General features: G+C 33.9%; 2 protein-coding genes and 1 long non-coding RNA gene across 3 annotated transcripts; 2 read left to right on the top strand and 1 right to left on the bottom strand.

Moving 5' to 3' along the window:
• On the top strand, positions 1-552 carry LOC100376233 (late histone H2A.1). Its single transcript, XM_002740076.3, has one exon. It carries the CDS (start codon positions 14-16, stop codon positions 413-415), a length of 402 nt encoding a protein of 133 aa, XP_002740122.1. The 5' UTR covers positions 1-13; the 3' UTR covers positions 416-552.
• A 4,881-nt stretch (positions 553-5,433) lies between these two features.
• Positions 5,434-6,409, bottom strand: LOC144362975 (uncharacterized). The gene is made up of 2 exons (XR_013422648.2): positions 6,275-6,409; positions 5,434-5,598 (listed from the first exon to the last, which is right to left on the bottom strand). It is a non-coding gene; the product is annotated as an uncharacterized LOC144362975 (long non-coding RNA).
• Positions 6,410-6,847: 438 nt separating this feature from the next.
• On the top strand, positions 6,848-27,342 carry LOC100376690 (persulfide dioxygenase ETHE1, mitochondrial-like). Its single transcript, XM_006823241.3, has 7 exons — positions 6,848-7,082; positions 14,425-14,569; positions 15,839-15,987; positions 16,797-16,935; positions 18,465-18,554; positions 18,782-18,898; positions 23,207-27,342. The coding sequence occupies exons 1-7, from the start codon at positions 6,927-6,929 to the stop codon at positions 23,260-23,262; spliced, it is 852 nt and encodes a 283-aa protein (XP_006823304.1). The 5' UTR covers positions 6,848-6,926; the 3' UTR covers positions 23,263-27,342.
• Positions 27,343-27,639: the final 297 nt, after the last annotated feature.

The raw sequence follows: 27,639 nt of genomic DNA, 5'->3' as shown, positions 1-27,639 counted from the left end.
AGAAACCTTCATAATGTCTGGTCGTGGAAAAGGTAAAGCAAAGGGAACCAAGTCAAAGACTCGTTCAAGCCGTGCCGGTCTACAGTTCCCCGTCGGTAGAGTGCATCGATTCCTGCGTAAAGGCAACTACGCCGAAAGAGTTGGTGCCGGCGCACCAGTGTATTTAGCCGCCGTTCTCGAGTATTTAGCCGCAGAAATCCTCGAGTTGGCTGGTAACGCCGCCCGCGACAACAAGAAATCAAGAATCATTCCACGACATTTGCAGCTGGCCGTGAGAAACGACGAAGAATTGAACAAATTGATGTCCGGTGTCACCATTGCACAGGGCGGGGTACTGCCAAACATTCAGGCTGTACTTTTGCCAAAGAAGACTGGGTCACACGCCAAGAAGACCTCGCAGTCGCTCGAATATTAAGTACACTGTTGGTATATAACCACACAAACCAAACGGCCCTTTTCAGGGCCACCACATCCTTCAAAAAGAGAACTATCGACAATAATTGTTTTGTGTGTGTGTATTTGACCTCCGGTGATAGATTATAACGCGTCAAAACCCATTAGTTTATAATCGACAATGACATAAATAATTTGTACGTGTCTTGTCATCACAAGGAAGAAGGGTTAATAGCAAGTGATTACAACTGTTGTAATTGCATAATTTGTTTTTCACAAATTGTACTTGTAAAACTCGTACTCCAAAATGCAACTTGTAATTCAAACCCTCACTATTTCGCTGTGACGAGTGATTCCCCATTGGTGTATTGGCATACTAGTGTAATATGATTTAGTCTTTTTAGAGAGCGCCGTCTGTGACCTCCAGTGCCTTTCAATCCTCGACTAATTTCTGTCGTTAGTGGCGTAGTTGAAAATTCATGACAATTCAGCGCGTTCAGTCAATATTTGAAGAATGTTCCCATAGGTCTTTGCGCGTTAGCGCAGAGTTCGACTAAAGGGCAAATGTGTTGCCATCTTAACAGGCTTAATATGATGTTTACGCTTATGTTCAACCTGTCACTCGTATATATATATAGCAAATACACTGTGCTTCAACGAGTGTGCGACACACTTGTTGTCACTGCTGTAAACTACACTGGTATATAACTATTATTATAGGGTCACGGTCGATGATCCGCCGTGGATCTGGATAGCTACACCCTGGGCTTCGTTATTATCGATAGGGAATCAGACCACTATAGGTAGGGTCCGACCCGAACACCGACGCTGACAGAATAAAGCCGTCAAGGCCAGACTTTTTTTTATTGTTTCTCGAGTTTTTAAACGGCAATTTTTTTGAGGAGGGCTGAACAATATAAAATTAATTCTTTTTTTGCCATTAGATTTGTGTGCTTCTCAAATAATTGTAAGTGAAATCATTGATCGGAGAGAAGAAATGAAATAAAATTTTATTCCATGTATAACCTTGTTTCTCATCTGCGCGAGATTTCGATACTTAAATCATGATACTTCCACGAAAATGCAACTTGGATTTGTTATGCGGCGGGCGGTAAAAAAATGAAGATACAAGTACTTTTTTAGCATTTTTTTTCGCTTACAAGTCGGCGGGCGCGAGAAATTATGCTGAAATAAAATTTTATTTTATTTTCGGCTCCTGTTCATTCGGCGGGTTCGCGAAACAAGGGATAATAAAGGACTGGCCCGAGTTTTTGGCGGCTAGTTAAAGTGGAAGGGTCATCATCTGCGCACTCGCGGGAATTGAGTCCCAAGCGACGATAACAACAGGGGGGATTGGCACGAGAGGACGCCATCCGATCTGAATGGAACGTTTCGACGTCAATCGTCCGTAGCCCATCGTCAAAGCAACAACGTCCCATTTACAAACAGATGAAATAATTTCAGCAATTTCTTTACAGAATAATCCTCAACAAAACTTAGAAACATTTCATAGGCAAATACAGGCTCCAAAATTATGTCTATTGCAAAACAATTCAACCGACAGCCAGTTTGACGCCACAATTTCTTGCTGGAGCCTGAGTTCTACGCGTGATTTTATTGCGTTCAAAACTGTTATATTTCAAACTGCCCATGCACACACACTGTGGTTTCTCGAAATGCATACTAATTAGGTAACTTGTCACTGATAAAAGTCACCGAAAACATTTTGAGCAATAGTACTAGAGTGAAATTTAAACGTGCCTCTGCATTATCCATGAATATCGCAACTTGCTATGATCATGGTAAAGAGAAAACCTGGGCTTACTTTCAACATTTAGCTGGAGTCCCATCGAAAACGTGTTTCAAAAAAATACTTTTACATCATTTTTCCGATTATTTTTTCAGCTCGTAACGATAGAATCAGTCAATTTAGAACTAAGCAAATAACACCGAATAAACGGCAAGGTAAAGACTATGTCTAATTATAGTAAATACGTACTGTGTGCGTGACTCGAACCGGCGCTCATTCGGTGTTATTTGCTTACTTTACTTCCTATGTCGACAGCAACTATGAGTTTAAATTTAGAACTAACATGTATGCTATCGGAAAGCATTTTGGCACAATTTTACTGAAAAGACGAGTTTTTCATTGCTCATGAATATTAATTTATGCAAATGAGACGATTATTTCAACCAGTCGTGTCATGCAACCCCCCCCTGGATAACAACATATCCTAAAAACGCAAAGGCTCATGGGTAGACGCTTGTTTGTAAACAATGACACGCTATGATCATCTGACGCATGCGCAGGTGGCGACTCCCCTGCTTTAACTCGCACTCGACACGTATGCCTACGTCATAAAAATCTACAACTACAATTTATTGTATTGACCTAGATCCTGCCATGCTGAACGACTAGCTGTGCCATTTACCCTAATATCACCGTGTTTCAATCCTTAGGATATTTTACTATAATAGGGTGTGTCTACATCGCGCGTTAAAATTTGCATATAACATTAGCGCTTAACAAAGGTTGTGATAAAGGAAAGAGTGGTATAAACCACCGTTCCTCAACACGTCACTGTTCAGTCAGATCGCCAAAGCCTCATTTGCATATGAAAATACTTTCTGCGCGCGTCCGTTACTATTTAAACTGCGATAAAATGACATCTGCGAGGATGTTTTTCTGTGTGCTATTTTATGAAAAATGAACAAAAACAGAAATTTTCTCTTTACATGACAACCTTAACTGAACCTTTTTGTTTCAAATGGCTATAACTTTTTAGACATGGTAAGAGAAATTACAACTAGCGAAGCTGTTTTTATAGACCTACGTAAAGGTCACAACAGAAGCCGTAATTCAATCATCTGTGAAGACGTGATCAATACGTCGGACACAGTTCAAAATTTACAAGTACATAACTAGTGTGATTATCATCAAAAGTAAAATAATATTTTATTATTTTCTGTGTGCGAAACACTAGGATTAAATTAAAACGCACCTGAGAACAGTTTGCTGACCCGGAAGTGGATTTGAGGTCACATACATAAGGTCAATCATGGAAGGTACTAACGGTACCTTCCGTGGGTCAATTGAAAGAACCCCCGGACAAATAGAGGATAGAACGCCATACAAGACGTACAGTCAGAGGTATTATTTATTTAACCTAACATTTTTGTGTAAAATATCGATCTAATATTGTTTGTTGACTGTCAGAAAGCACTGAAATTACAACTGCATTCGTATTTATGTTCAGACAGTTTTCTTTTGAACTTCTTGCTTGGAATATTTCAGTGTGTTTAGATGTCAAAATTCATTTCTATTTTATTCACAGCCAGGAACAATTTGTATTGTAATTTTTAAAAAGATTTTAAAGGACATTCTTTATAGTATAATATACGAGTGAAACACATTTACTTGTCATATGGCTTGAAAGAAATGATTATTCCCAGCACACTTTATTTTACATTTACACAAAAATTGGGAGTATTCCACATATGTTGTAAAATGGTATAAATATCAGATTCTCATGGGATTGTGGTCACGGGCAAGACTTTCATATTGATTAGAACATCATTCATGAAATGTACAACAATGATAAATAATAAAAATTGAAAAGTTACCAAATCTGTGTTAGCAGTGTATTTTTTAGGGGGAGCACACAAAAAACTGGGATCAAACAATATTTGGGATTGGCTGTTTTCAATTTACAGATTACCAATCTGCAGCTGATTAATATTTTCAGCTTCAGTGTGTGGAGCACACAAGGGAAGTTTTGTGTTATTGATGTGAATCTGTCCCGACAATTTTGGCACGCAGCTGATATATTATAAATACATGTGCTGAATAGATTTTGTTGCAATTCCGTGCTTATTAATTAGGTTTTTTGGCAGAGTTCATAAACGTATATTTGTTGTATAATAATGTTGTAATTATCTATTAAAAACATTTTGAGATCACTGGCCCAATCAATTGCATGATTGTATCGTGATTCACCTGTCCTACCACAGTGCTTGCAAGATGTGCAATTTGTATGTGGATGACATTTACTTTTCTGGCCATGTGCTCCACCTTTGCCATGGAATAATAATTGCAAGTTCTGATACTCTGCTGAGATCAAATCAGAGTCTTGCAGTCACTGACCATCAGCAATTAGTGTTGACCCATCATTAACACCAGATTCCTGTAACCTATTTTTGACATATTTGGCACTGGGGAATACGGGTGTGTTTTTAACAAGAACCTGTCTGTTCCCAGCACTTACAAACAAATGGGTAGGATGACCCACGAATAATATTACACAACCAAACATCAAAACAATGCAGCACACTACAACTTTTGTTGGTATCACTTTGTTTACATCAATATTTTGTTTTCTTGCAGTGTGCTTTATTACATCAGTAATAGGTTTTGTCATTACTTTGTTTACAACAGCATCAACATGTGCTTTTCCTGCATCTTTTGCATGCAAACTACTGATTAGATGTGTTGGTGGCCCATACTTTTCCTTCTTTATTTCTGTATGCATGAAGTTTTTTTTTTTGACGTAAAACCGCCACAGGCAGACAAATGTTGAAAGAATTAAATAACCAACAGAAATCAAGGTTGTAATAATCCATTTGTACAATAGGCATTGTAAAGCACAAGTGATGTAGACAACAGAATAGAACAATTTCTTCAATCAACCAGCCATATTTAACAGGGATATATGATGATCCAAAGACAACAAACAGAGTAACCAAACAGACAACATACATGATATATGGGTCAACAACCCATCCACGTTTTTCATCTGTTGAACCATTACCAAACAATTTCAACATCAACCTCCTATGATGAAGCATCTCATCATGATACATGTTTTGACAAACAAAATAATCGCAAGGAAAGAAATACATATGCAGCATTTTAACAACCAGTTTAACACAACTCATAAAGGAAAACAGAAAGACAATTAAAACAAGAAGCAAAACAAATATTAGAAAGGGCAAAAACAAGAGGAACATAGTCCAAATAATATCAAACCACACACCATACAATTCACTGTGACGAACAGGTAGTTTATTGTATGAACTGAGAGAAGTCGATAACATTGTGCTTTCATTGGGTACACAAATAAAAAAATAACATTAAAAGATAATCCTGATAGCAGTCCAAAGCAAATAAAATAAAGATTCTCCATTTCCACTTCTGGCACTTGATTTCTGAAAGATAAGAAAAAAAGAGAAAATAATTAGAATTTAGGTTTAAATTACAAGTATTATTAGGGAGAATGACAAATGGATAGGCAAGGTCAATGTTCTCTACAACTGTATACCTAATAAAATGAATAAGTTTTTGAGGGGACACAATTCTGTGGTTAACATGTATTCATACCATAACATTAACAGTTGTGTTACACAACTGACACATGCACACTATTTTTTTTTTCAACTGTGATAAAATTCCTTATCTGCACCATACTAGTATTTCAAAATTCCCTTTAATGTAATGTTGTGCGAAATGAAGACACTGCAACGCCGGCAATGTGGCGACCTAGATCTGACAAACCCGCCAAATATTATAATGAGGTCACTTCATGCTTGACCCCGGAAAACCCCGCAAAGACCGCAGAAAAAGAGGCATTTTACACCAGCCGTAAAACGAGATTTGATTATTGGACATTCACAAAAACACGTACAGAGTCAAAATAACATTTATATTTTATGTTGCCACCTTCTAACGGTATCAACATATATGCGAAACACTCAGACGAAACTTTCATTACGCAGATGCAGAGCGTCGTGAATAATGTCATTCATACTGAAAAGTTTACAATATCGCAAAATTTTGATCATAATTGCCAATTAAAACTACCCACAATAAAACTATGGTGCTTACCTTTTTGAAAAATGTTTTAAATCCTTAACCTTTCGCTGATGAGTGTAGCAATTGTATAAGTAAAGAACGCACTTCAACGACGAACAATTTACCGCAACTGCAATATGGCGACCTCAACCGTCACAAAGTTCAAAGTATAAATATGTAAATGATATGTTAATGAGGCTTTGGCGATCTGACTGTGTTAGTCGATTTGAGCGAAACGCGCATCGCCTGGTTGATTAAGGAATTAACACCTTTAGACAATAGCGTTTCTTAACCGGGTGTTGAGGGACGGTGTATAAACAAAGATCAGTGATTACTTGAAATCTATACCAGGGGGGGGTAAAAGAAAAGTTATATAACATTTTATTTAATTATTTAATAATTTATTAAAATACATTAATTTGTCCAACTCCCTGTGCTCTGACCAGGGCACCGGCAAGCCGAGTCACTGTATTATACCGTCGAGGGCAGTATAACAAATATACCGGTAATATATACACGAGGGACAGGAAATCGAGTCCAACTCGCTTGTTAATAACCAAATTTGCTCGAACTTTAACCTATGACCGCTGTGACATGCTTATGTTTGGTCGGGAGTCAAATATACAGTCACACAACGCTTTATACTGATTTAGCGGCAACACCGGTCTGATCGACGCGGATCAAAATGAATGTCATTGCAAGAAATATATGTTCTGCAGCCCTACGAGTTGCTCGTCAGGAACCCAGTGTGAAATCTTTCTGTAAAACTTTGCCGAATTTCCAACCAGCAAGGTTCAAGTCAAACGCAGTTACTTTCCCCGCTGGCTTGATCTTTCGACAAGTAAGTCACATTTTAGTGTTTTTTGTGTTAATTTTTTTTATTTCAATTTCAGATTATTCAATCTGACGAAAAGTCCAGTTTGATATAATGTGTTATTTATTTGTGGCGTGCTACTGCGTCGTATATTTAGAATATTAAACCTTTATTTTTCTAAAGCATGCTGATATCGGCACGACCGACCATGCACTGAATGTAGGTCGCTACACTACATTATACGACTGATTATAAGGGTTTTATGATCTGGGCGTATATTGACAGCTTAATACTGGTATTCGTAATGTGGTTCACTTTCATACGTTGTGTTTATAACTGTTGGTTCGATATAATATATAGTTTGTGAAATTATATTTAAAAAAAAAAAACTATTGTAATAATAATAATAATAATGCCTTTATTGAAATCATATCCTGTTCAGGATCTGGATTTTTAAAATACAAAAAAGTTTCAGACACATACAAAATGTTTGTATTTCAGGTTACCCATAGATATAGCAGTTTATGGTTTTTATTTATATGAATATTTATAAATGTATAATAATTTTTGATTGGGATACACTTTTATTCCTGATCTCTGATCAGCGAATCATGTTTACTTTCAGACAAGTGTGAACATATTTCTTTGATAATGGCAACTGCTTTATGAGTGTGTTTGACTATCAGCCCTCTCTAGTGTGTTAACTACCGATAGTACCGGTATTTGAACTGTCAGTAATATCAATTTCTATACACTGTTCACCTACTTAATAATATTTCCTTTTAATTCATTTATTTGAATAAAATCAATAAAATGCCTATTCAATTTTCTGTTTGTGAAAAAATGCTCATAAATTACTCTGAAAAGCATATCTGTGTAGAGGCTATAATTTCTTTGATTTATTGTTTTACACAAATTCAACTTTGTGACCTTTCACATAATAAACCTCCCCAATTTTTTGCTCCTGTGTGTGCAAAGCATGTCATGCTGATGTCTGTCTGTCTGTCTGTCTGTCTGTCTGTCTGTCTGTCTGTCTGTCTGTCTGTCAGTCCGTCCGTCAGTCCATCCGTCAGTCCGTCCGTCCGTCCGTCCGTCCGTCCGTCCGTCTGTCTGTCTGTCTGTCTGTCTGTCTGTCTGTCTGTCTGTCTGTCTGTCTGTCTGTCTGTCTGTCTGTCTGTCCGTCCGTCCGTCCGTGTGTGTGTGTGTGTGTGTGTGTCTGTGGTAAATCTTGTTTCCACTAACATCTCAAGAATCACTGGCTGGATTGAAATGACACTTGACACATAGGTATTATATCATGATAAGATTTTGCATAACAATAAATTAATCAGTTTTAGTTTGTGTAAAAATGCACAAATACATTGAAATGCTGTACATGATTGCTGTTTGTGTAGATTAATTAGCTAATTTGCATACTAATTGACCTATTTTAGCTTGTTTCTTCCGAATCAGAACAATAGTTTGCTCTAATTGGTTGAAACTTGGTACATGTATAACACTTTTATAGATGATTATTAATTAATTCTAATTAATTTGCTCAGTTCAATTATATGCATACATAAGTAACTGTTTTCATTAACAGTGTTCTCTCCAGCAAAACTGTATACAGTATCAACAATTTGCATAACAATAGGTTATGTTAATGTTTATCCAAAACAGTTAGGAACTTCTACTCTATAATGTTTTGTTTGTATGATAATATTTTACTAAAGTGGTTTAAAACAAAGTACATGAACATTTTTGTGTAGATCAATATCAAATAATATTTTTAAATCAATCTGTGTATATTAATTAACTGATTAGCTTTCTAATTAACTGTTTTTAGTTTGTTTATTCTGTATCATGGCAATAGTTTTCTCAAATTGCTTAAAACTTGATACCTGCCTACTGTATGTTTTGTTGAATGTCTAATTGATTGAAACTTAGTACTCATGTACTGTTTGTGTCATGACGGAATCAATCTCTGCATTTTCATTAGCAAATTTGTTGATGTTATCTTTATAACAGTTTAATTAAATAGCTACATGGTTGCTATTTGCTCAGGTAAATGTGTAACAGCTTTTAATTGATCTGTGGTGCATATTAACTAATTTGCATAATTAATTGATTATCTCATGCTCTTTGTATATCTTTGCAAACAGTTTACTCAAATAAATTAAAAATAAATTTGCACACTAATTAACCATTTCCATACATGTCTTGATAAATCAAGTCAACAGTGACATTCAATGTCCAACACTGTCGCCTGGTACAAAAAACAATTATTGAGAATACTATGTTCTCACTAGAAAACATCGCATAATTATGCCAGTTAATTAAAAAGATGCGGATTTCATAATCTTAGATTCTTACACGAGTTGTAAATATGGCGGCCACTGGGTAATGCACACAATGGTGCTGACTTGTAGATAGGAGATGTTTTGGCTGACCATATATTTCTATTTTTTGTGTACTTTTTCATTCCATCAGTAATTGTTAATACATGTATTTCTTGGCCTGTAAAATGTCATAAAGTTGTACATATATATATACATTTGTTGAAAAATGGAGGTAATCTATTTTTAGTAGATCTGTATTGGAACCAGTCGGCATATTTCAAGTTTAACACCGTATACAGCCCTAAACTGACTAAAACTTTAACACTCATTGGGAGACTGCCTACTTTGAAATAAGATATAACTTCACTACAGTTGTCTGAGTTTAGGACACCAATACACTTACAACACCTTCATGAATGGTCGTCGATGTTTTCTCTATTGTATTTTACCCTTTTACCCTGGCGTAACATGTTCCCATCTACTGACGTATTGTGTAATATTTACGCTAGTGCTAATATTCCCTTCAAAGGGGGTTTGAACTCCACCATTTTTAATTTACGTCATTTATGTGTTTTTTTTACATTGGTTTAAAGGGACGCAAAAAGCAGACACGATAATAGTCTGCAGATTATTAACTAATTTGCTAATTATATGTAACTATTTCTGAAAAAAATGATTCATAATATAAACATAAATATTCTTAAACCAGAAAAATCTGTTATTCATTCCTATTTTAATTTTGAATTACCGTAATCTTCTCAAGTAATTTGAATAGTTAGAAACTAATTAACACACAGGGGCATATTCACTTTATGTCTAGTCTATATTACTATATTACGTTTTGAAGGCAACTAGGTGTACATTTCAGTGATGTCGAAATCAGTTTAGAACTACTCCCTTTTTAGCTCCGCTGTCGACTTTGTCGAGCGGAGCTTATCATATAAGTGATTGTCCGTTCGTCGTCTGTCGTCCGTGTCAATGTTTTACTTGTTCGACTTCTTCTTGAAAATTATGAGCCTGAATGCTTTGATACTTGGTGTATATGTACCTTGGGTAGACCTCTCTTAGATTTGTTCATTTCATGATGATATCTTCAATTCTCTAATTTTGATGAATATTTTTGTCATTTTTGGTAAAAAGTGATATTTTCGACTTCTAGTTAAAAACCGCAAGTCCAATTGCTTTGATACTACATATATAGGTACTACATGTGGACCTCTCTAAGATTTGTTCATTTCATGATGATATCTTCAATTCTCTAATTTTGATGAATATTTTTGTCTTTTTTGGTAAAAAGTGATATTTTCGACTTATTGTTAAAAACCGCAATTCCAATTGCTTTGATATTACATATATAGGTACTACATGTCGACCTCTCTCTGATTTATTCATTTTGTAATGATATCTTTAATTCTCTAATTTTGGTGAATATTTTTGTCATTTTTGGTAAAAAGTGATATTTTCGACTTCTTGTTAAAACCGCAAGTCCAATTGCTTTGATATTACTTATATAGTTACTACATGTGGACCTCTCTCAGATTTGTTCATTTTGTAATGATATCTTCAATTCTCTAATTTTGATGAATATTTTTGCAATTTTTGGTAAAATGTGATATTTTCGACTTCTTGTTAAAAACCACAAGTTCGATTGCTTTTATATTGCATATATAGGTACTACATGTGGACCTCTTTCAGATTGTTAATTTCGTGGTGATATCTTCAATTATCTAATTTTAATGATTATTTTTGTCATTTTTGGTGATAAGTGATATTTTTGAATTCTTGTTAAAAACAGCAAGTCTACATATTGTTCATTTTTTAATGATAACAGCAGAGCCATCTCAGCCGAGAGGCTGCTTGTTTGAATGTTTTAAGCATTTAAAAAACAAATAGGTACAACACAACTTAGCACAGCTTGCTATAGTTGTATTAAATTACTTTACACTGTAGTTGTGACTGATTTTTTCTTACAAAGATAAACCACCTTTCAATCTCACTGCTTGATATGGGTTGTCAAGAAATTTTCATCTATTGCATGTGTATATATTAAATTCCAGAACATGGCAGCATGCATTGTCCTCTTTGCTGAACAAGCTGAGGAACATATTATTGACTCATCAAAACATATGTGGACAGACAGTAGTTTTCCAGTTTTGTTTTGACTACCTACATTTCATTTTTACCTTTTCTGTAATATTTAAATATGAAGGGGAAAAGGTATTTGGGGTGGGGGTGGGTGGGGGGTGTTGTCTTGTCTGCGTTGTTAATATTGATAGTGTGTGAAGGATAATTTGAGTAATTTTTATTAACAACATCAAACTTGGTTATATCATGGAGCTTTAAAATCTTGCCAAAATTCGGTGATTTTATGCTTACTGCAAGATCTTGCGTAATGTGTGAAAGACATGGATAGAACTTCTGCTTCAATAATCAAATGATTTGAATCCTCTTTTTAGCTCCGCTGTCGACTTTGTCGAGCGGAGCTTATCATATGAGTGATTGTCCGTCGTCCGTGTCAATGTTTTACTTTTTCGACTTCTTCTTGAAAACTACAAGCCTGAATACTTTGATACTTGATGTACATGTACCTTGGGTAGACCTCTCTCAGATTTGTTCATTTCATGATGATATCTTCAATTCTCTAATTTTGGTGAATATTTTGATCATTTTTGGTAAAAAGTGATATTTTCGACTTCTTGTTAAAAACCGTAAGTCCAATTGCTTTGATATTGCATATATAGGTACTACAATGTACATGTGGACCTCTTTCAGATTTGTTCATTTTGTAATAATATCTTTAATTCTCTAATTTTGGTGAATATTTCTGTCATTTTTGGTAAAAAGTGATATTTTTGACTTCTTGTAAATAACCCCAAGACAAATTGCTTTGATATTACTTATATAGGTACTATATGTGGACCTCTCTCAGATTTGTTCATTTTGTGATGATATCTTCAATTCTCTAATTTTGCTTAATATTTTTGTCATTTTTGTTAAAAAGTGATATTTTCGACTTCTTGTTGAAAACCACAAGTCCGATTGTTTTTATATTACATACCGGGGGGTATATAGGTACTAATTCTGTGGTGATATCTTCAATTATCTAATTTTGCTTAATATTTTTGTCATTTTTGTTAAAAAGTGATATTTTCGACTTCTTGTTAAAAACCACAAGTCCGATTGTTTTTATATTACATATATAGGTACTAATTCTGTGGTGATATCTTCAATTATCTAATTTTGCTTAATATTTTTGTCATTTTTGGTAAAAAGTGATATTTTTGACTTCTTGTTAAAACCGCAAGTCCAATTGCTTTGATATTACTTATATAGGTACTACATGTGGACCTCTCTCAGATTTGTTCAATTTGTAATGATATCTTCAATTCTCTAATTTTGATGAATATTTTTGCAATTTTTGGTAAAAAGTGATATTTTCGACTTCTTGTTGAAAACCACAAGTCCGATTGTTTTTATATTACATATATAGGTACTAATTCTGTGGTGATATCTTCAATTATCTAATTTTGCTTAATATTTTTGTCATTTTTGTTAAAAAGTGATATTTTCGACTTCTTGTTGAAAACCACAAGTCCGATTGTTTTTATATTACATATATAGGTACTTATTCTGTGGTGATATCTTCAATTATCTAATTTTGATGATTATTTTTGTCATTTTTGGTGAAAAGTGATATTTTTGAACTCTTGTTGAAAACAGCAAGTCCTGTTGCTTTGATACTATACATATTGTTCATTTTCTAATGATATCTTCTGTTCTTTTATTAAAATGTGCATTGCTAACAGCGGAGCTATCTCAGCCGACAGGCTGCTTGTTTTATATAGTTTAATTTCGAAATGCCAATCCTTCACAGAGAAATGTCACATTATCCTCACTTCACCAAAATTGACCATTATTAAACATGATTTGTTGACGCAACGACAATGCTAGACCTTTGTTTGTCCTGTTTTTTCATTCGATTTTAGCGCATAAATGCAGGATGTTGCAGTGACAGTCTATTGGCTAATGTCTCATGCGAAAATATCACAAGATTAAAAGCTTCATTTATTGAACCGTGCATGCATGCATGACTGGTCACATAATTGATATGCATTCAATGCTCTCACTAGTCCTAATAGAAATAGTCATCTGTCTCTCTGTCTGTCTTTAAAATTGTGAATTCCTATCTTGTACCCAATATCACTGGCAATCAATCTCTCAAATCTTCTGAGAATACTGGGTTTCAATATAAACAAATGTCTGGGACTGAAAACAAATAGGCTAAGAAGTGGTTGATTCTGATTGATTCATGTTTACACCTTTACCTTAATGAGTACCTTAATGGAAAGTCTTAACAGATGTCCGTTAATCACTGACACTGTGGTCACAATAAGTCTTCGTTTTTCACTATTCACAAAATAAAACAGACATTGTTTCATATTTTTCCAACATTTTGATAAAAATCTGCAGCCATTAAGAAAGTTGGTCAAAAATTATAAATAAAAATAATAAATAAATATAAGCAAAATGTTGCACCAACATTTTGACATGAAAATGGCACTAAATGGACCAATGAGATGTCACTTAACCATGTACATTAAAGAAATGGTTCTATTGACAAAATATGTTTTGTTGTCAAAGTTTATCACTAAATAAAATTTTAAATAAAATCAAACTTCATCAAAGAGCATTCATAACTCTAATTTAAGACACACTTTTAAGACATAAAACATATAATTAAAATCAACAGGAATACAAATGCATGAAATTTGATGAGTAGGTACGTTTGGTGGACCTTATAAAATTTGTTCACTTAAAGATTATTTTTTAAATTCTATATTTTTAGAGACTTGCTGTTTTGTCATTAAAACGTGATATTATCGACTCCCTTCGTAAGCTTGGTGGGATTCTACAACCTTTTCCATCCCTTGGCCAGTATGGTGTTCTACAACTTTCCCTGTCCCTTGGTGTGGTTCTACGACAGCTAAATCTTGAACTTCTATTTGATATTATAAATTTATTAATAAGGACTTTATTATCTATTTTGACAGTTGTTTGACTATCAGTCATACACATACACTTACCTGCTAGGAGATGATGAGACAACTGAGGCAGTACTCATCGACCCTGTCATAGAGCTTGTAAAGAGAGATGCACGTGTTATTGAAGATTTGGGACTTAAACTGATCTTTGCTTGTAAGTAAATCGAACATATAATTATCAGCATGGCCAATAAAACAGTCTCTGAGACATGTACAATTCAACAAACATGTGGTCACCTATCCACAATCAAATGTTTTCTCATTTCGAATACCATTAATAGTACTACAATCTGTTCTAGTGTACATGTTGTTTTCTAGAATAAATTTCACAGCGTTTTTGACTTGCCAATGTGATACAAAAAATGAGCGACTTTCTTGAAGTATGTTTAACTTGAAGCACACGTATTAAACAATTGAAAGCACATTGATATCTATACTTATTGTTGATTGTTCAAGTTTAAGTTTAGATGACCTACGGCCACACTATTGAACAGAATGCTTTGAAAAACAATAATAATATACTGTAAAACATGTTGAAAAAGTGGCATGCAATTTTAGCGAATTGTGATAAAATGACGTTATAGCGAAATGTTGATTTAGCGAATCTCTCTTGTCATTGTTGATTTCCTGTTTTTACGATACTTGTTTGTCGCGTGCTAAAACAAATGGACAGTTATCACCTCCATAAAAACAAAGAAAAACTGTCAACTGTCAGATTTTTATGTTCCGGATTACTGTATACAAATGCCCAAGCCTTGGCCATTTTGAATTTATAATAAAGTCATTAGCGAAATCTTTAATTAGCAAATCAGTTCTCTTGCTAAATTTGCTAAAAAGACATGCTCACGAAAACGAGAGGTTTTACAGTAGTTTGAATGATACAAATATATACATGAAAATTAATTGAATGTTTACAATCAGTTGTTGCCTGTAAATCTGATTGCTGAATTAAAATGGCGTCAATACATACAGTTCAATTGTTGCAGGTACCTCCCCCCCCCCTAATCTTAACACTAACCGTCACTCCAAGCCCCCAATTCAACTACATATGCTTCCTCTAGATAAATACAGGTGTCCTTAGAAGGAGCATATACAATTAAATTGCTGGAGGGTAGGATTAGAATTAGGGTTAGGGGTACGGGGTACAAAAAGAACTTATTGTAGAGGTCTGGAATATCTCATAACAACATTTTTGTTTGTGCCTTAAGTCGCCTACACAGACAACAAACTGATTCTGGGGATTTTATTTTGACTTGAGATTCCAAAAAAATCAGTTCTTTTAGAGGGTACACTGTTGATGACAAGAACCAAAACCCTTTTTTTGCCGAATTAAATGAACTGCCATGCTCTGATGTATTTTTTTGCAGAATACATGTACTGTACATCCACCTCCGGATGCTATAAACTCTATTTTTCATTCTAGTGAATACCCATGTACATGCCGATCATGTGACTGGTACCGGTGAATTAAAAAAGCTGTACCCAATGTGTCGCAGTGTGATAGCAGAAGTTTCCAAAGCAAAGGCTGATGTTCATGTAGTTGAAGGTGATGCCATAACATTCGGTAGATTTGTAAGTATAATAATGATGCTGTCGTTCGTTTTAATTTTAAGAGGCAAATTTGTCATGGGAAAATCACAATATCACTTCTGACTTTCCAAATATGCTGATTTGTGGTAAAGACCTCACCAGATGACTCTGTAGCAGCAGGGACAGAAAAAATAAGATAAAAATTTATTGGCTGGAAACACAATTCAGGGGTCAAGTTGGAATTAAGGGAACATCTTATACATGTAAATCTCCTCTTACTTTTCTGGGGGTAAAAATATAATTTGATGAATTATGAGAAGTGTTCTCATAAATATTAAAACAACTGTAAAACCATTTATTTTAACTGGCATTTAATTTCTTGTTTCCGATATTTTGAGCAATTTCACTAGGTTACAAGTTCACCAACTGCGCAAGGAAACATTCAGTGCTATTATTATTTTACATGTTAATATGGATTTAATTTAGCTGATTTCACTTAAAGCGGGAGGGTCGTCACCTGCGCACATGCGGGAATTGAGTCCCAAGTGACGATAACAACACGCGCTAACAACGCAAAGGCTCATGGGTATATGCTTGTTTGTAAACAATGACACGCTACGGCCATCTAACACATGCGCAGTTGACGACTCCCCCGCTTTAAATACCAAATAGTAAAATTAAAACCATGTGAATAATTAATACAAATATGCGATTAAAGATATATGCCAACAAAATTTCTAGTTTTCATCATAATGTGTACCTTAAAGTTATGGTCACACTATGCTATTTTCCTGGGATAACACTGGATTTTGAAATACTATGAACGGTTAATATTTTTTTCATATTTGCAGACATTAAAAGTAGTGTCTACTCCAGGTCACACAGAAGGATGTCAAACCTACATACTCCATCAGAACGGTAAATCCGTTATCGCTTTCACCGGAGATGCGTTATTAATCAGGGGGTGTGGGAGAACCGATTTCCAACAAGGTATTGTAATAACGTTTTGACCAAATGTGTTTGTATGTCAACCAGATAAAATGTTACATACTCTTTTCCCTAACATAAATACCCTATTTCAAGAATTATTTGGGGAAAAATTGTTGCGAAAATTGCTGAATTTGTCCAGCAGAACCTTTTGTTTTTAAAATGTTTAAAACATGGGAGTACCCCTTATTGATAAGTGAGAAGTACACCTTTTTTATTTTATTAAGTTATATAGTTTCAGACACATAGTTTTTTTATTCTCAGTTTTGAAATTCGCAATAATTATCGCTTTTTGATCGTGTCATGATATTAATTTTTCCATCTAGTGCCATGTACATTTATCTAACAAATCTGGTCCATGACTCAATTCTTTTTCACGTATGACCTTGTATAGCAATAAGTAAAATTGCAAGACTTTCTTGAACTGTTCTGAGCAACCTTCAACAAAACATGCCAATGTCACGATTTGTAAATAAACTGGAAACCAGTCATAATTTATAGTCAAATATGGGTTATAGATTGATATCAACGAACTGTCAGGGTCAGATATGGGTCTATCTTTGATGTATGCACGCTATCTTGAAGTAGTCTCGAGTTTATCTTGTCGTCCCCTTATAACAGATAAAAGATATTAAAAATATTGCTGATCAAGTTCAAAGTGGTCGACGGTTAGCAATTATCAAATGACTATAACCTTTTTTCAAGTACAATAACGTTGAATTTCAAAGACTAAGATATCATTAAAAAGTTGATTTGTAATGATACTGTTAATACTGTAAAACCATTTATTTTCATTGACATTTAATTTCATCATTTTGATATTTTGAACGATTTCACTGGGTTTTAAATTCGCAAACTTGACTGGGAGACAGTGGGTTCTATTATTATTCTACATGTTCACGTGAATTTAACTTTTAAAAAAAATAGCAAAATGAAAAAAACAGGAAATAATTAATGTGTTTACATTATAATTTTGCTTTTTTCGCTGATGAGTGAATTCCACATGAATATTAAAAAGAAAATAGAATTCATTGTTTCACTGGAAAATTTGAATTTATAGACACAATGAATGCATATGATCTAAACAGTAAAATTAATGCTTTCCAGTACATGTACTTGCATTTTTGTGATAAGTTACATTTTAATGCTAGTTACAGTAATTTGAAACTAGGGTAAACTTTGAAAATTCATAGCTTAAAATGTGTCTAATATGTAATAAGTAACTTTACAATCATATTCCAGAAAAATAAAGTCTGTTAAATTAAACAGGAAATTACTTTCTATATTTTGTAGATTTGTTTATATAGAAGTCCTTGTATTAATTAAAAAAATGGAAAAAATTTCAATTTTCTGTTTCAACATTTTCATTTTAAAATTAGGTGTCCATCAGTGATGTTTTCAAACATTTTTTGTCTGTCTCTCTTAAATGGTGACTTCAATCCGTGCACTATATTGAAGTCAATGCAATCCACTAAAAAAAAAAGATTATTTAACAATAGCAGGTATTCATTTTCTTTATTATATCTCTCTAGGTGATTCTGCCCAGTTATATGACTCTGTCCATGATAAAATATTATCCTTACCACCTCAAACATTTCTGTATCCAGCCCATGACTACGCAGGTATGTCACATTGCTTTTAGCCTTAATGTGAACTAAGAACCAGTTTAAGGTTACTGGTGTTAATCTGTATCAAATGTGCTTTATAAACGTGCTTCTCTGTGATATATCAAGAATCAAACTTTAAACAAATTTGTATATGGTGAACAACAAAAGGTATCACAAGCCTGACTTTGAAGTAAGTCTAACATAGCGCCCTCAATGTACATTGCTACTTTCTCATGTCAAAGGTCAAACAGTTACAACAGTTGAGGAGGAACTTAGATGTAATCCAAGACTGACAAAGTCAAAAGAAGAATTTATTGAAATCATGAAAAATTTGAATTTGCCATACCCAAAAGCTATCGGTGAGTAGAATTTGAATTTGCCATACCCAAAAGCTATCGGTGAGTAGAATTTGAATTTACCGTACCCAAAAGCTATCGGTGAGTAGAATTTGAATTTACCGTACCCAAAAGCTATCTGTGAGTAGAATTTGAATTTACCGTACCCAAAAGCTATCGGTGAGTAGAATTTGAATTTACCGTACCCAAAAGCTATTGGCGACTAGAATTTGAATTTACCATACCCAAAAGCTATCGGTGAGTAGAATTTAAATTTACCATACCCAAAAGCTATTGCCGACTAGAATTTGAATTTACCGTACCCAAAAGCTATTGGCGACTAGAATTTGAATTTGCCATACCCAAAAGCTATTGGCGACTAGAATTTGAATTTACCGTACCCAAAAGCTATCGGTGAGTAGAATTTAAATTTACCATACCCAAAAGCTATTTGTGAGTAGAATTTGAATTTACCGTACCCAAAAGCTATTTGTGAGTAGAATTTGAATTTACCGTACCCAAAAGCTATTTGTGAGTAGAATTTGAATTTACCATACCCAAAAGCTATCGTGAGTAGAATTTAAATTTACCATACCCAAAAGCAATTGGCGACTAGAATTTGAATTTACCGTACCCAAAAGCTATCGGTGAGTAGAATTTGAATTTACCATACCCAAAAGCTATCAGTGAGTAGAATTTGAATTTACCATACCCAAAAGCTATCGTGAGTAGAATTTAAATTTACCATACCCAAAAGCAATTGGCGACTAGAATTTGAATTTACCGTACCCAAAAGCTATCGGTGAGTAGAATTTGAATTTACTGTACCCAAAAGCTATCAGTGAGTAGAATTTGAATTTACCGTACCCAAAAGCTATTTGTGAGTAGAATTTGAATTTACCATACCCAAAAGCTATTTGTGAGTAGAATTTGAATTTACCATACCCAAAAGCTATCAGTGAGTAGAATTTGAATTTACCATACCCAAAAGCAATTGGCGACTAGAATTTGAATTTACCATACCCAAAAGCTATTTGTGAGTAGAACTTGAATTTACCATACCCAAAAGCTATTTGTGAGTAGAATTTGAATTTACCATACCCAAAAGCTATCGGTGAGTAGAATTTGAATTTACCATACCCAAAAGCAATTGGCGACTAGAATTTGAATTTACCATACCTAAAAGCTATTGGCGACTAGAATTTGAATTTACCGTACCCAAAAGCTATCGGTGAGTAGAATTTGAATTTACTGTACCCAAAAGCTATCAGTGAGTAGAATTTGAATTTACCGTACCCAAAAGCTATTTGTGAGTAGAACTTGAATTTAGCATACCCAAAAGCTATCGTGAGTAGAATTTAAATTTACCATACCCAAAAGCAATTGGCGACTAGAATTTGAATTTACCATACCCAAAAGCTATCGGTGAGTAGAATTTGAATTTACTGTACCCAAAAGCTATCAGTGAGTAGAATTTGAATTTAGTATACCCAAAAGCTATTTGTGAGTAGAATTTGAATTTACCATACCCAAAAGCTATCGTGAGTAGAATTTAAATTTACCATACCCAAAAGCAATTGGCGACTAGAATTTGAATTTACCATACCCAAAAGCTATCGGTAAGTAGAATTTGAATTTACCATACCCAAAAGCTATCAGTGAGTAGAATTTGAATTTACCATACCCAAAAGCTATCAGTGAGTAGATTTTGAATTTACCATACCCAGAAGCTATCAGTGAGTAGAATTTGAATTTACCATACCCAAAAGCTATCGTGAGTAGAATTTAAATTTACCATACCCAAAAGCTATCGGTGAGTAGAATTTGAATTTACTGTACCCAAAAGCTATCAGTGAGTAGAATTTGAATTTACCGTACCCAAAAGCTATTTGTGAGTAGAACTTGAATTTACCATACCCAAAAGCTATTGGCGACTATAATTTGAATTTACCGTACCCAAAAGCTATCGGTGAGTAGAATTTGAATTTACTGTACCCAAAAGCTATCAGTGAGTAGAATTTGAATTTACCGTACCCAAAAGCTATTTGTGAGTAGAACTTGAATTTAGCATACCCAAATGCTGTCGGTGAGTAGAATTTGAATTTGCCATACCCAAAAGCTATTTGTGAGTAGAATTTGAATTTACCATACCCAAAAGCTATTTGTGAGTAGAATTTGAATTTACCATACCCAAAAGCTATTTGTGAGTAGAATTTGAATTTACCATACCCAAAAGCTATCAGTGAGTAGAACTTGAATTTACCATACCCAAAAGCTATTGGCGACTAGAATTTGAATTTACCGTACCCAAAAGCTATCGGTGAGTAGAATTTGAATTTACTGTACCCAAAAGCTATCAGTGAGTAGAATTTGAATTTACCGTACCCAAAAGCTATTTGTGAGTAGAACTTGAATTTAGCATACCCAAATGCTGTCGGTGAGTAGAATTTGAATTTGCCATACCCAAAAGCTATTTGTGAGTAGAATTTGAATTTACCATACCCAAAAGCTATTTGTGAGTAGAATTTGAATTTACCATACCCAAAAGCTATTTGTGAGTAGAATTTGAATTTACCATACCCAAAAGCTATTTGTGAGTAGAATTTGAATTTACCATACCCAAAAGCTATCAGTGAGTAGAATTTGAATTTACCATACCCAAAAGCTATTTGTGAGTAGAATTTGAATTCACCATACCCAAAAGCTATCGGTGAGTAGAATTTGAATTTACCATACCCAAAAGCTATCAGTGAGTAGAATTTGAATTTACCATACCCAAAAGCTATCGGTGAGTAGAATTTGAATTTACCATACCCAAAATCTATCAGTGAGTAGAATTTGAATTTACCATACCCAAAAGCTATCAGTGAGTAGAATTTGAATTTACCGCACCCAAAAGCTATTTGTGAGTAGAATTTGAATTTACCATACCCAAAAGCTATTTGTGAGTAGAATTTGAATTTAGTATACCCACAAGCTATCAGTGAGTAGAATTTGAATTTAGTATACCCAAAAGCTATCAGTGAGTAGAATTTGAATTTACCATACCCAAAAGCTATCAGTGAGTAGAATTTGAATTTAGTATACCCAAAAGCTATCAGTGAGTAGAATTTGAATTTACCATACCCAAAAGCTATCAGTGAGTAGAATTTGAATTTAGTATACCCAAAAGCTATCAGTGAGTAGAATTTGAATTTACCATACCCAAAAGCTATCAGTGAGTAGAATTTGAATTTAGTATACCCAAAAGCTATCAGTGAGTAGAATTTGAATTTACCATACCCAAAAGCTATTTGTGAGTAGAATTTGAATTTACCATACCCAAAAGCTATTTGTGAGTAGAATTTGAATTTAGTATACCCACAAGCTATCAGTGAGTAGAATTTGAATTTAGTATACCCAAAAGCTATCAGTGAGTAGAATTTGAATTTACCATACCCAAAAGCTATCAGTGAGTAGAATTTGAATTTAGTATACCCAAAAGCTATCAGTGAGTAGAATTTGAATTTACCATACCCAAAAGCTATCAGTGAGTAGAATTTGAATTTAGTATACCCAAAAGCTATCAGTGAGTAGAATTTGAATTTACCATACCCAAAAGCTATCAGTGAGTAGAATTTGAATTTAGTATACCCAAAAGCTATCAGTGAGTAGAATTTGAATTTACCGTACTAAAGGAGTGGGGGGGGTCATAATGTTGCTCTGTCTTATCCCTTTGAGTGCCAGGTATTTTTCACTTACCAAATTCAGTGCAAATATTTTGACATTTTGTAAAACTGTCACTCAATTTTATCATCATTTTGGATCATGAAGCTTCAGATAAAGCTTAGTTTGTGATCAAATGATTTGTCAATTTTTATCAACACTTCATGTCTGGTAGAGCAGACTGTAGAAAATAATTTCATAGATGGTGCCAAAGGTTGATAAATGAGGCTCAAATAGCTAAATAACCTGAGTCAACAAATTTTCACCATAGACATGATCACTTCGTGACTAGAATATTACCTGAATGCATTGATTAATGTCAAGTCGTATTTTGTATTCATATTCAATGCATGAAGTTTTTTTCTGTTTATCTAGTCACTCGCACAAATCAGAATATAATTCAGGTCATTTTGAAGTGATTTTAAAAGTATAGCTTCAGTAGTCACTCATGTTACTGTGTTAAGGAGAGCCGTGCAATTTTAATTTTTCAACCAAAAAGACAATGCCTGTTGTATGGGAGAAAAAACTCAAATCTTTATATATATATATATATATATTTCTTGTATGTTCAGTGTACTTATATCAATAATTAATAATAATATTAATTAATAATATTTTTTTTTTTAGATCGTGCGTTGCCAGCTAACATGGTGTGCGGTGTGTTTGATACGCCAACGTCATAAAGAACGGTTTGATACACCAACGTCATAAAGAACGGTTTGATCCGCCAACGTCATAAAGAACGGTTTGATCCGCTAATATCAGTGTAAAACAAGTACAATTTCCCTTGAGGCATACATGTATGCTATATTTGCTTTATAAATACAAATGTATGCGTTTATGTAAATGTCTAGCAATATTGCTAAATTACCCATAATGCCCCTTCAGCAGGTAGTATGAGCTGATTTAATTTCAGGGAATTTTTTACAAAATTTTGTTGCAGTGAACATTTCACTGGTGTCGGTGTGGTATTGACGAAATATACTTTTCTTCATTTTTCCAATATGAGGTCTTACAAGGATTTGAGATGAGGGTATGGTATGGTTTGATATGGGATTAAGCTCTCACAGATATTGAAGTAGTACATTCTGAGATGATCACTAAACGACACATACAAAATACTAAATTAAAGCGCGGTCGTCGTCACGCAGCGCGTGTTCGAATTTCATGTAAATAAACAATGTATTTTACACGTGTTGTATACGTCGCTATGAGTCCCATATCGAACAGGACGCGGCACAACGACCACCGCCCTTTAATGTGAATAGGTGAGTCTGAGAAAACAGGTTTAGTGTTTGTCTCGGGCCGCTTACAAGTGTCCTGGCTTACTAGTATTCTCAAAGCATGTATTATATGTGTTTTGCATTTTTTAAATACAGTGATAATCTCACTTATTTACTTTAATGCAATTTTAAAACATCTACTGTGTTCTTTTCTGTCATTGTTTGAAAAGCCCATGTACACTTTGTATCAATGTTACATGTCTTTATCTTATAAATAATTGTAATACACAAAATTAGATTCAAGCTCAATGAGAATTTCTCCCCAATAACCGAAAATATGCTCAAGATTGCAAAATTTGAATTCAGGATTAATTTTATAAAGTTGCTCTCTGAAATTCTGGAATATTTAATCATATGAATCACTAGAAATATTGACAGATTTAAGCTTGATCTGAACATCATTTTTCACATGCCAATCTCAAAACACCTTTTGAAGGTAGAATTTGTGATCGCTCACTTCAAGAAATATGAGATGAACTACACCTTTTCATGGAATGCCCCAAATATCAAAATATCACTGTAATGATTTGAGGCTATGACATTTAGTTTAGTTATTTGCATAATGATATTGATACATTGCATGGAACATCTCGTGAGTATTTAGACTCGGTTCCAAGCCTAGCAATTAAGCAATAAACACCTTGGCTACAAGCGTTCCTTTCCAGTGCATTATTCTCCTCCCGGATTTGGTGACCAATACTCACTTGGTTCACCTTGAGAAGTCCGTTTTCAGTTTATAATCACATTGAGAATGTATGTTAACTGCAATGATTTTCATTGTAATACAAAAAGATGTCCAAAAATTCATTTATTTATTTATTGCAAAGCACAGAAAATAATATAATACAAACCTGTCTGAGAATTTACACACAATGCCTTCTTAGTTTGAAATGAAAAACATGGTATGTAATCATATCCACAAGTGTACTCATCATCTTTATTTTATATGCCCAATAACCTTTTCACAAACAGACTTTCTCACCCTAATTTTTCTGCACTTTCTTCTTATGTTCTTCAATATTTCTGGAAATGAACCCTAAATTTTAGAACCAACAGAAACATTTTAGTCAATTTACAGTTTTCACTCTAACTGTTTTTGTCACAATCTACTGAAGGAAATTGCCGACTATAAACTGGAATATTTTGTGATGAAAAAATAAGGGAACTGATCTGAAAAAGGTTTAAGATCATAATGTTTTACATAATTGTCCAAAAAAAAAATGATTTCTGAGAGCAACTTCTGTAACTTTTGCCAACTTAAATGTCTCCAAATATCAGATTGCAACATATATTTTGATAACATGAATTATTGGTGTGTCTAAGTATTTTGAATTTTTTTTTCCATTTTGCTTGTTTATATTGTCAAACTGTCTTTCAGCTAACAGTGGAAAACTTGTTATGAGTCTATCTTTGCATATTCCATATGATTTGTTTGTATACGTTTGTGAGGTATTCAATGGATAACATTTCAGCTGATTTTATCCTGTTTATTGAGCTGAAGTACCAAAACTGCCTTAATTTCATGAGTGACAAATTTGTGTGAATTTTGCGAGCCAGCCAAAATGAGGAATTTTATTAATCTTAAAAATTCATTTTACTGTGCATGTGAAAAACAAAAAATATGCAAATAGTGTAAATATTCTGTAAAATCATATCACTCAGTGTTTCATTATTTTTTCTATAATGTTCATGTTTTCTGGAATACATGTGGCGGGTCAGTTGAAAATAACAAACCATTCACCATTTTTAATGGCAATGGTTTTCACAAAAATTATTTGTCGCTAACAACCTCAAATTCATGAAAATACATTTAATACGATTTTGAAAAATAAGGTTTTTGACCTTGGCTGTTTTACTTTCATTGTCTTCCAAAAAATTTAAACATGTCATTATCACCAGGCTCAACTCCTTGAGCACCTTGAACATCTTTTGTTACTTTCAAAAAAAGTAAACTGACATTTATTTCACAATTTTTTTCACAAATTGTTGTAAAGTCATGTAGCAAATTTGAATTTATCCGAAATTAAAATAAAAAAAATTGCATAAAATGCTGCTCTGACATTTTGGCAGCAGAAATATGTGTTCAAACACACTGCAGAGTACACATAGGACAAGAAGTATTTTGTCAGTAATCATTTTCAGATTATACAGCTCCATTTTTTTGACAAATTAGTACTTGTACAAATATAGACTTACTTATAGATTTAAAAAATTATGATTTGCAAATATGATAGTGTTGTCATGGATACCGGTAGTATATTTAATATGCGTGCAAGCTCACATACTGCGAAACCATTAATTTTCACTGGTATTCAATTTAACTATTTTGAATATATTAACCGAGTTTTAAATTCGTGAATATTCAAATGAAACAACAAACTTTATTACAATTCGCCATACTCACATGAATCTACAACCTGTTGTATTACACAATGAATGATTAGCATGTCTGCCCATCATCAGAGAGACTGGGTTTAACTCCCATGGTTGGCTTCACACTCACCAGTACATTCTTCTCACTTGCTTGGTTCACGACATTTGTATTTCAGAGAAATGCGTCCTTTCGTAGGGGACGTAAAGCTGACGGTTCAGTGTTCTTGCTGCATAGATGTATATCATTTCTGCGGCTTATCTGCACTGGCTCGGAAGATGAATTCTAATTGGCTAAAAAAACAAAAAACTTGTGGCATTGAATGCACGTTCATTGTCAGTATTGTTATGCAAATTCAAACTAGCTAATCATTTACAACCTTCCGAGCCAGTGCAGATTAGCCCCATTTCTGAATACCGGTATGTAATTGGCTTTGACCTGTTGACCCAAAATGACAGTATGAGTCCATAATATGCGACTTCAATCCTAATACTGGCTACATAAATTAAAATAAAATATGCATATTTTGCTTATCATCAGAAATAGCAAAATTAAAATCCAGTGAATAATTAATCCATTCACAGTAATTAGAATGTTTTAAGTCGTTTTTATAGTGTATGATTATTAGGGTGTTAACCATCATTGCTGTGAAAAGAGGGTAACCATCATTGCTGTGAAAAGAGGGTAACCATCATTGCTGTGAAAAGAGGGTAACCATCATTGCTGTGAAAAGAGGGTAACCATCATTGCAGTGAAAAGAGGGTAACCATCATTGCTGTGAAAAGAGGGTAACCATCATTGCTGTGAAAAGAGGATAACCATCATTGCAGTGAAAAGAGGGGGAGGAGGGTATATAAAATTGTTTCTGGAATGGATTACAGCATATTCTGTATTCATTAGATATACAATAGTTGTGTACATTGTAACAATAAATTTTAATAATAGTACCATCATATGTTTGGATTATGTATTTATTTTTTGTGAATGCAGCCTTATTTTAGAAAATAGTTTCACAGAAAATCATTGGAAAGTTTTTGTTTATATGTCACTTGCTGTAGGTTATGAATAAAGTAGCCATGTGCGTGCATGGATGGATGGATGTATTCAGACCACTGGTTTGCGGTTTTTCAGAACATTTCCCATAATTCATACATACCATCACATATTATTTTATAGTCATTTTTTAATATACTGGAATGCTCAGGAATTTGAAATATGTTGAAAAATGAACAATTGTCATAAAAAGCCATTACTGGCAAAGTGGTCTATTGAAATGACAATTAAAGTGTGAAGAAATTGATCGTTTGGATGATCAGCGTAAATAGATGTGTTTAATATTTTTCGTTGCATATTTTGATGAACTATTTTCACTTTATTCTACTGTTCAAAATTTCCCTTGTTAAATT

This window comes from Saccoglossus kowalevskii, chromosome 5, assembly GCF_978046115.1.
Source record: "Saccoglossus kowalevskii chromosome 5, keSacKowa6.1, whole genome shotgun sequence".
Lineage (NCBI taxonomy): Eukaryota > Metazoa > Hemichordata > Enteropneusta > Harrimaniidae > Saccoglossus > Saccoglossus kowalevskii.
The sequence above is the reverse complement of the archived record's forward strand: the minus strand, read 5'-3'. Positions and strand labels throughout refer to the sequence as shown.